A 10526-nucleotide genomic window follows, 5' to 3' on the forward strand; every position below is an offset into this window, starting at 1 on the left:
TTTTAAATGCGAGAAAGATATAAACCACTGCCTGCATATTATATTAGTATTACCACTACATGTATAACGTTATATACATACAAATTGTATGCACAAATGTCCTACTAACTACTAGTAATGTTAGTTTAGTTCAAAATGATGTAAAAATGGCAAATAATGTAAATTTGGTAACAAATGTCCTTGATCTTTTGCCATGATTAAAATGACGCTGGGCTAATATTCTGACCAAGGCTATCCCAAGGGCTCATCCATTGTGTATGTTATGGGGTGGGGTGGGTTCAGCCCAGAATCTGGCTAACATAACAAGAATTTAGAATATCTTCATGACGAATGCACTTTGGGCCACAGAAATTTTATAACAAGTAAGTTAGAATGTCCAAAACTGTAAGACTGATAGGCGTGCAATTCAGTCTTCCTATCTCTAATTCTAATTAAAGTCTAAATTGCAAAGTTCTCAGCTAAATCAATTTAGACATGTTGGTGCTCTAACTTTGTAACAAAGTAAGGGCTCAAAATTCATTCGGGGCACCTAACCTGTAAATTTAGGTCCACAGAATAAAAATTGGATGCACAACATAGAAGTAAGTCAGCAAAACGTAATTACTAACCTTGCTGCTTCTCTTCAGAGCCAGAATCTTAAATTCTGTGGCTAACTTAAAAATTCTAAGCATGTCAAACAACAAAGGTTTTATTAGTTATTACATGTATGTTTTCTGACACATGTACAATTATAATACCTAAAGCTAAACCTACACGAATATCTAGGTGCACCAATGGTTTCTAGTTTCGAAATTAGGTACCCCGGTACGCCCCTAGATTTCCAGTCCTGGCTGTACATGTATGTGGTACCAGGCGGCCTGTATAGGGACCTCAAATTCACACCTGACTAGAATTGAGTAGAAAAGGTGCGCATGGCTTCACTCCTGTTTACCACGGAGGATATCATCTAGACAAGCAGAAAAGCTGGTCAAACAATGTCTGGTTTAGCACACAAATTTCCCTGTAGCCATCCTCTCTCAGCTAAAACTTCTTCCTACTACCAACATCACGTAAAACAAAACAAAATGTTGGTGGAGTTTTTAGCCATGTAAAATTCTGTCGAATCACTGTGAGAATCTTCATCATTGTTTAGACTGCAAGTTATTGGAAGTCAGTACTAGTAGCTGGATGTCAGATCACAGACACTGCTAGGTCGAAGGTGAAGGTCAAAGGTGAAGGGCCCTAACCTGTAAACAGTTCATAACTTAGTTCTTTTCTAAGACTAAACTATGCATGACATTCTAGCTGCAAATTTTTTCCTCACATGAAAAGATATGCACCCATGCCCATTTTCCCAAAAGGTACAATTTTCCATACATTACTTCCATTCTATAATATACTGAAATCAAGAAGTTACATGCTAACTGTCTTGTTTTTCGGTCTTGTTTTATATGCCAGTGTTTATTTGACACGTTGATCAAACTGCATTTTAATAGGAAGAATGTTTAAATAGGAAGACATACCCAGAGAAGAAAAAACAGCTTTTTTTATGGTTCTCTCTTCATCATGTTCTCATTTTCCCAACTTTCCCTCTTCATCATTCATGTTCCCATTTTAATTGTGTGTGTTCCTAAAATGCCATCATGGGGTGAGCGCGTTTTACGATTCCCAAGTACACATGGGTGATGTCATTTATTTGACTCATAACAGAATCATGTTGACACTGCCATGTCATGTGACAGCCTTTGTTCAGAAGTGTCCCCTGACACATGCTGAAGTCTAAAGGGACACTTTGGACATGTGACATCATGGCTGTTATCGTGACAACGAAACAAGTTGTTGCTGTATCTTTTCAAAATCAAACCGAAAAAATCCTCTGAACAATCCTTACTTTCAATTTTCACACCTGTATGAGACATCTTAGCACTTTATCTATGTTTTTAATCTGCCTGCAAGAGAGTGTAAACAACCTTTTTTCAAACGCTAATGAACCTGGTATTTATACGCAGATTAAGAAGCCAGCGGGGAAGCCTTAAGCCACAACATCTGCAAGAATGTACGATACTGATAAGAGCAGTACTGATTGTGACTTGTTTATACCACCTTCACACAAAAAACAACACTGTTTACTGACAGTTACATGCACACTGTCACAACCAGCTGCTGGGGAAAGTGACAACAATAACCAGAAGACTCATCAGTCAATGATAACCACAATAATACGGCGACAACATCTGCTTTTACTCTATTCTTCTTTATGCTCACCGAAGTTCGATCTAAAGCCAAGGAGGTCGAAAGACAGGGAATTGACCTCCTTCATCTGACTAGTCATTTTGAGAGTGATTTACTTTCTGATGGAAGTCTGTTGTCTGGTTTACTGCCAAAGTGGACAAATTGCCCCGTGAGTGGTGCAAATTATGGTGCCAAATCAAATGCTTCACTTCTTCAACCTTTGACCCCCCTCCCTCCCTTCAGGGTCCTTTCCCAGAAAAGGGCAAGCAATCCTTCAAAACGTCCTGATTCAATCCAAAGTCCAGCGCTTTGCGGTCTAGGTACAAATATAGAGATGTCTGAGTTATATCGGACGTTACAATTCCCACAGCTCAGATCGTTTTTCTGATGTAGAAGGTTGATAGGTCCGGCATCTCAACAAATACGCCCCTCGGATTCATATCCGAGATAGCTCACATGACAGAAAATGGCCACTATATTCCCTAAAGCAGGTACCTATTTCGCCCGAAACGCGCGTTATTATCTTCAACTACAAGTAAATAAATCATCTAGAGGATATCATTTAGGCCGCAAAAAGTTTGAAAGAGTTTGACTGGTTTTGAAGGCCGGTAGTTGCCTGAAGGATCTCTCAACACCGGTCCTTCTACAGGAACAGGAAGTAGTCGTCTCTCTACCTCAATCTTAATCGTTTCGACTCTAGAAAAACGGAACACTCTAACGCCGCCGAAATACGGTTAACTTCCTGTTGGGTATCTATGTTACGGATTAGGATGGGATATATCCTCCAGTCTCGCAGAAAAATACGTGAGAAATCACCTTTTCTTGGTCGGATATGGGATCTTCATATTCGTCAGCCATCTTGGATGTCTCCGAACACGCCTTGTTCGCGATGGCTGCTGGGTAGCTCGCCCGCACTTCCGGTCGCCTCTCTCGTCCTTTCCGCTGGCGCGCTCTCGTTCTCAGGTCTTTGTCCTCAGCCTGTACGCTAAAACACCACAATCTTTTCATCTCTTGGCGCCTTTTCTCGGCTTTCCTCGCCCCTGCCGTGCCCGAGGAACGGTCACTGGCGGCTGAGAACACAGAGAATCACTGGAACCCGATCTCCTTTGTTGTCCTCCATGTTGAAAGGTGTTCCTAGGGGTTGTAGGTGCACATTTCCCCATCCACCCAGCATCCTGGCACCTCTGGTACCACCCTAGTTCCCGCCCTCCTCCACCTGCTCCCTCTGGGTTTGCAAATTTCCTCTGACTGACGGGCCAATGAGTTCGCCCTGACGTATGTAACCAGCCAGGAACCCTTTCAGCTCCCTCCAACGTTAACAATCATCAATAGGCACTTTTCCCAGCGTGGAAATAACGGCTTAACGGCGCTGTAAAGAGGTTCACACGGCAGGGACTCTGACGAGATGCCGGGTAAGCCGCTGGTGTGCAGCATCCGTAATCCCCATCCCATCACCATCGGGGATCCCCGCGCTGAGTTCTCCAGCGGCTGTGCCGTGGTCGACGTGACTTTCCCCAGCACCAAAAGTGTGGATGTAAGTGGCGGGACGGGCGGGATCATCATGTAGGGGCCTTCATGAATTATTCCGAGGCGTGCGTCCGATAGGGGTTTAATTGCTGGTATCTAGAGACTTTAATCTTGATTACAATGGATGGCAGATTGAGCTTTTTGGAGAATTCTCTCCCGTAATTTGCTGCCCGCTTTTATTGCCGAGGTCAAGCAGGAAGGGTGAGAAATGCAGAGTGATAAGTTGTGAGAGACTATTTATCGCCAGCTCAAACTGGCAGTGTTTCAGCTACACAGTGGTGCTTTATCACGTTTAAAGGCTTTCCATATACCATGCTTGGGAGCAGATCCTCTGGTTGCTATGGTAACAATAGGATTGTAAGAGCTGAATGGAGATAAAGCTTTAACGTTAGATGTGTTCAGGCTGGTGATATTTTCACACAATTTCATGGATAAACTTTCATAAAGATTTCAGGAAAAAGTGATTTGGAATACTTCTCAAATTTTCTGATCAATTAAGGCCGCAACAAATTTTTCATTGCATTACATAAATTTACATCTATCTTAGTATTCTTACAAAATATAAAATATAATATGATACCGGTAGCTCGCACTTTTCTTAAATTGAACCATGATGATAATCATTTATGATAAAATCATAACTGCATCATGCAGTTTCATCAAAATGAAGTTTTGACCAACTAGCTGCACTATGTAAAATTAATATGATACCCGGTACTGTGGTGGTACATAACGTTAGAGCTTTGATGTATTACTTGTTATTCTGTGCATATTGCAACAAGGAAATGTTGAAAATTGATTTGAATAGGAAATTGGGCAATTTTGCACAGACACGCTTTCATTTCCACAAAATATTATGGCTGCTAATATCATTTGGGTAGGAATCAAGGATCAGAATAAAGCACAGTGTTTTATTGGGCAACATTCTCTGCTATATATGAAGTAGGGTAAAATGAAAAGAGACCAAATGGTTTTCAGATATTACATTTTCAAATAGTGCTAAAAATATAAATTCCAATTTATAAGTAATAAGTACAGTTTTTCACATGGCAAACAGAAATTTAATGTTGCTTTGAACATTTCGTTTATACATATATATAAAATACAAGTACAGTAACTGTTAAGCATTTAAAAAATGTGTATAGAGTTCACCTTTGTTTTGCAAACAATGAGGAGGATCTCCACTGAGATTTTGTTATGAGTGCCTCTGGATCAATATCTGTCAGCACACATTTCTGTTTTATACATCCCAAAAGCATAGAACGTTAGATCATCATTTCTAAGCAAATGAAGTTTTGATAGCTTTTGCCTGCAGGAAATTTCAAATCTAGGACATCATTTAAAATTTTACAGTAGGAAGAGGACAAAAGTAATAGCTGTGACATTCATTCCTGGGTTGTCATTGTTCTTATGAAAAACCATGAGGGGAAAGAGCTAAATGGATTTTACTGTACATGTATGTAGCCGAGGGTTTGAAGTTTATTTTTGGATAAAATATAGATATACCTTTTGTATGGACTTTGTAAGTGCTAGTATAGTGAGGCCTGATCCATGTAGAGATATTAGATAGGTTGCTTTTGAAATGGGTGACAAAGTGAGTCAAAAAGACAGCACTGTGACATACACAAATGCAGTATTGGTACATGTATATAGGCTAATGAATTTTACATGTGTCAGATAGGCATGATGGTACTTTTTATCAGTGAATGAATACAACACACAAGACTCAGTTTTGCAGTAGAAGGGGAATGAAGTGTTTGAAGTTCACAGCTCAAATGATTCTGTAATACAGTCGTAATACGAAAATTGGAAATGCATATTGACAGTATCATGAACACCCCCACATTTGAAGATTTACAGTATTTGTTATAGCTTCTCTTGTGGATATCGTCAACATTTCTATCTGCTATAGTTAGGATCTAGGTTTGTGCCAAATTTGTGAAAAGCAGATCTATATTCCTGCCATTCTTTATTCGATAGTAATTTGTCATGGGAAATAGGAATGTTACTGGTAATGGATTTGTAACTCAATAACCATACAGGACTAATATTGTTCCTGCAGTTCTACAGCAGATGGGATGACTTTAATGAGAAAAGATAGAACATAAGCCTGCTTAATTCACAGATATGCTGGCCACTCTATTTTGAAGTATACCATATTATGTTAGAGAGTCATATTATTTCCAAATATTGGAGCTCACTATACACCAGAAGTTAGTCGCTAATTTGCTTTGATACATGTACTTTTTTTTGGCAAAATTAATTTTGATGCACGTGTCGAGGTAGATTAATTATTTTAAGAAAACTAAATGTACTGGTAAACATGGTGTAAAACTAATCCTACATTGTAATATACTAGTACCAAATAATTTTCTGTGCCAGGATGGTCTTTCAGTTGCAGCGACCTTTATGACATAATTGTCTTTCTCCAACAAGCTTCAGTAGAATATACATGTACCTCAAATCTATGATATAAACTAGAATGATTTTGACAGTAATTGATATCCATTTGTATGTGCTCTTCTTTGGAAGACTAAAAATCTGTTACAAATGACAGTACAACTTGTGGGACAGTGTTGAGTGTGGTTATATAGGCTGACATTTGGTGTTCATACAAAGGTAATGTGTCTACTGAATTTTACATGAGTTCCATTACCGGTCACCAGGCATGGTGTCTGGGGCCAGGCAAGTGTTGTGGGGCCACAATGGCCCTTTCTCCCTGCAGACTTCTGTATCAAAGTATTGTAAATTCACCTACTTTGTTACCTCCATGAAAAATGGAGGTATTGTTTTTGGCGTGTCTGTCTGTATGTATGTATGTATGTGTGTCTGTCTGTCTGTCTGTCTGTCTGTCTGTGTTTCCGCAACTTTGTGGTCGGCATAACTTCAGAACGCCTTTATGGATTATGATGATATTTGGTATGTTAGTTAGTCTTAGGAAGACAAACGTCAAGGTCAAATATGGGCCTCCTGGTGGATGACCTTGGTACTGCAGCAGAACTTCCGGTTTTTGTATCTTTTGTCCTGAACATGCTATGGTCTTGATGTTTTGGTGACAGATTGCTTTTCCTGTCAGGAATAAGTGGTGTGAGTTTGGTCCCCCTAGCAGCTTGTTTTGGAACTGCAGGGCACTTTCTGGCGAAATGTTTAAAAGCCAATAAGTCCAGATAGGAACAACATATTTTCATAATTTTTGGTGTGTAGGTAGCTAAGAGAGAGATGTACATGATTAAATGCAAATTATGCAAATGAGGACTTTATTTGCATAATTAATGAGGAAATTCTATGATTACAGTGTTTTACATTATACTACTTTCATACATGTAATGTATGTAACCTATGGCAGGCAGAACATCAACAGATACTAATTATGCAAATTATGACCTAATTTGCATAATTTATGCAAAAATTCTATGATTTCTTAATGGTGAATAATGGGAATGTCATACTTTGGACATCTGTAAGTTAATCAAAAGTTAACATACATCACGATGCATATATCATGTAAATGCGGAGGTAATTTGCATAATTAAAGAGGAAATTTACATTTACATATCAAGCCCATATTTCATGGAGGTATGAAATCTCGGAATTCTTGTTTTCATTTGTGATAGGAGGGAAAGGTACTTTTTTTGCATGTGTAGTGTTTTAAATTTACAGTTGTCATACATTACATTGGAAGTGCATTTTTGCAGTGTCATAAATTCTTGGTAGAGAGGTCAAAGAAAATGTTTCAATTCAAGGATTTTTAAACCATGGTACATTTTGTCTTCCAGATCGGGGAAATCACCTTCAAGAACAACTACACTGCCCTCCTGTCAATTAAACTCAAGGTTAGGGAGGAAAATGAAAAAGGTAAAAAGCTTTCCATTTGAATTCTATACATGTTCATTTTCATTTCTTTGTTTCTTTCAGCCAATGCCCTACATTTGCTGAATCTGCATGTTTTCACTCCATATAATATATAGGCTTCTGACAAAGACACAACACTCCTTCTTATCAGACCTTTCAACTCAATGTCTGATTGATGTTGTCTTAAATTAAGATCAGCGACACTATTGGCGAGGCAGGTTTGATACCTTTAAAATCAATATAGTCATTCACAGGATGTAGCCTACAGCCTTCAACAAGTGAAAAGGGCTATCAATATGTATTACTGTAAATGTTGGAGTGGAAATGGAGTGAAGATGTAATGTACCCACATTAGCATGCAATCACTAGTAAGGAGTTAGCAGTAAATTGCTATATGCCAAGTGTGAATGTATATGGTCTCTGCAACCATATGGTAAACATACTAGTATCTTGTAGCCTTAACTTAAGTTAACTGTGATTTTGTTACTTGTCATATTTTTTCCTTTTTTAGCAGCATGGAACAAAACTATATACAGGCAATATTTGTTAATTTATTGAGCCACTGTGTAAAAAAAAAAAGAACAAAAATCATTGCAAAGTCATTAACCGTTAACTTTTCCTGGCCAAGGGTTTAACCACCATCAGGCACTGTTGAATCCAGGAGAACTCCATAAACGCAGACATATCTGTACCGAGGGACGTCATTATTACTGTCCCTGTGGGCCTCTTAGTACATCACAGCATCATAGTGCCTTTGGATGTGGCGCCAGTGATTCACATTATTACTGCTGGCAGTATTAATGCCACAAAGCTGCAGCCGGCACTGCAATGACATAACTCATGTGACAAGCATAAGAAATGACTATGAACAGAAATGTCAACATAGCTAAAAGACATACATTTGTACTAGTATATGTTACTGTCATTATATTTCACACTTATTACTTTTACCCAAATACATGTAACTTGCCACATCAATATATCTTACAAGGACAGTAGTTTTTCCCTTCAGAAATTCTAATGATCTATACTATATGTGTACCAACTAACTTTACCTGTACTATCAAATTGCATAGCATAACATATAGCAGATATAATGTTGAAGTTGTCTCATCCTGGTTTGTGTAGAAAATGTCATAGGTCATTGTAGTATATTGCAAAGTCCTTTGACATCATATACACAAACGTTATGAAACAACAGCAATGTTTGGACTACTAATGATCATCCATGGAAATTATTATTGCTCAATGTGTTCTCTTCAATGTTGTTCATGTTTTCTATATTAGACCACCTGTTAGGCAGTAATAAATTAGATTTTTACACAATGTCCTCTTTTTTCCTTCAATGCTGTCAGAAGTGGAGGATCAAGCTGAGATTGATGGTGTCTGCAGACTTTTGTATTTCATTCTCTACACTCCATTAAGAAAATTACTTTAGTCACCGGCCCACAGGAAGATTTATTGTTAATCATAACTGGCATTTTTTCCCAACTTGAACCCATTTTCTCACAAACCAGTAAATGCTCCTGAGGAAATTGCAACATAGATCTCAAGAACTGTCATGTCAATAAGCTCTCAGTCCAAAAGTTTTTGTTTGTTACACTTCTTACCCTGCACTTTCAGGCACATGTGCATTTGCATGCTGACAATCTTCAGATAACACTCTTTCATAGGACAATTGAACTGAAAATTACAAAAATAGATTTTAGAATTTAACCAGAGACTACACGTAAAATAAGACCAAATTAAGACCAGATTGAAATTGTAAAATTTGGATCGAAGCTATTTTTTCTTGTCTTACACAAGTATTTCTAGGTGCATTGCATTACAAAATCTTTTCATTACAGATAAAAATGCACTTAATGAGCACATGCACACACATAGCGTGGCTGATTATGTTATCTTAGTCCATATACCCTAGTTCACAGTTCTAGGCATCCGTGCGCAGTGTGATGCATTGTGGGTGATACGGGAATTCAAAGTTGGAGGCCCCTGGCAATACATACAAAATGGCCTGGTGCCTTCAACTTTGACATCACTCACACTATGCATGACATTCAACGTGCCCAGTTTGAACTGTGAAGTAGCTTATTATGATGCCCTCTGACCCCAGGTGAGACTACTCTAACATGGGTGACGGCGCTGAAGAATGTCCAGCTGATGCCTGACCCACACTGTGAAGACCGCGCTCAGAGCTACTTCTGTATCAAGAGAGACCAGGTTTGTATCTATTGTACTGTAAAATCCCTTTATCTTTGCTGCAACTTGATTTTGTGATAGAAGGACAAAGGAGGTCAATGCTGTGTTTTAAGGTTGCGTTTAAACCATTCTGCAGTATCCAACTATTGACGGCATTATATCCAAATCATGAGCCATGGCTACTAGCCTAGGAACAAAAAGGCTGCTTTTTTTTTTAGGAAAGAGGCAGATGGCAGAAAATCTCTACCACATCTGCCAACATTGAAGATAGAATTACATACAGCAGGGTGTAATCATAGTTAATGCCAGCGGAGTGCCATGATTCATACATATGATTTTATCTATGACAAGTTCAATATATTCCATGTTCAATATATTACACAGATATTACCCAGGACTGTTACTAACATGATGCATGTGGTACCCAATAATTCTTCATCATCATTACTGACACTGGTGCTGGTCTACACTGTAGATTAGTAATGAAGTTCATGTATGTGCACTACAGCTACAAGCTGCCGTGAGGCATTGCTAATACATGCTTACTCCATACTTTTATTGTTGGTGTCAATGAACACTGTTCATATGTGCATACATTAAGTATATGAGTCTATGACTATACTTTACTCGTATAGCGTCTAACAAGTGACAGCTGCAAAGACATGGCATCATGCATAAGAAAAAAAAGATACCAAAATGTTGCTGTTGTATTACAGCTGCTTCGGGCCCCACCAGAC

The 10526-nt window shown here is 38.6% G+C and overlaps 2 protein-coding genes across 2 annotated transcripts in view; one reads left to right on the forward strand and one right to left on the reverse strand.

The window, feature by feature from the left end:
- The window catches only part of LOC109467111 (F-actin-capping protein subunit alpha-1-like), a 17411-nt gene extending 13682 nt beyond the window's left edge, over nt 1–3729 (reverse strand). The window contains exon 1 of the mRNA XM_019765030.1: nt 3028–3729. Coding sequence (XP_019620589.1) covers nt 3028–3219 — 192 coding nt within the window. The 5' untranslated portion in view covers nt 3220–3729. The remainder of the gene's footprint in view (nt 1–3027) is intronic.
- LOC109467083 (nicolin-1-like) overlaps nt 3382–10526 on the forward strand; it is a 9241-nt gene continuing 2096 nt past the window's right edge. The window contains exons 1-3 of the mRNA XM_019764987.1: nt 3382–3745; nt 7515–7593; nt 8946–8972. Of these exons, the coding sequence (XP_019620546.1) occupies nt 3617–3745; nt 7515–7593; nt 8946–8972 (235 nt within the window). The 5' untranslated portion in view covers nt 3382–3616. The remainder of the gene's footprint in view (nt 3746–7514; nt 7594–8945; nt 8973–10526) is intronic.

This window comes from Branchiostoma belcheri, unplaced genomic scaffold (assembly GCF_001625305.1).
Source record: "Branchiostoma belcheri isolate BF01 breed outbred unplaced genomic scaffold, Haploidv18h27 scaffold175, whole genome shotgun sequence".
In the NCBI taxonomy this organism is placed as follows: Eukaryota; Metazoa; Chordata; class Leptocardii; order Amphioxiformes; family Branchiostomatidae; genus Branchiostoma; species Branchiostoma belcheri.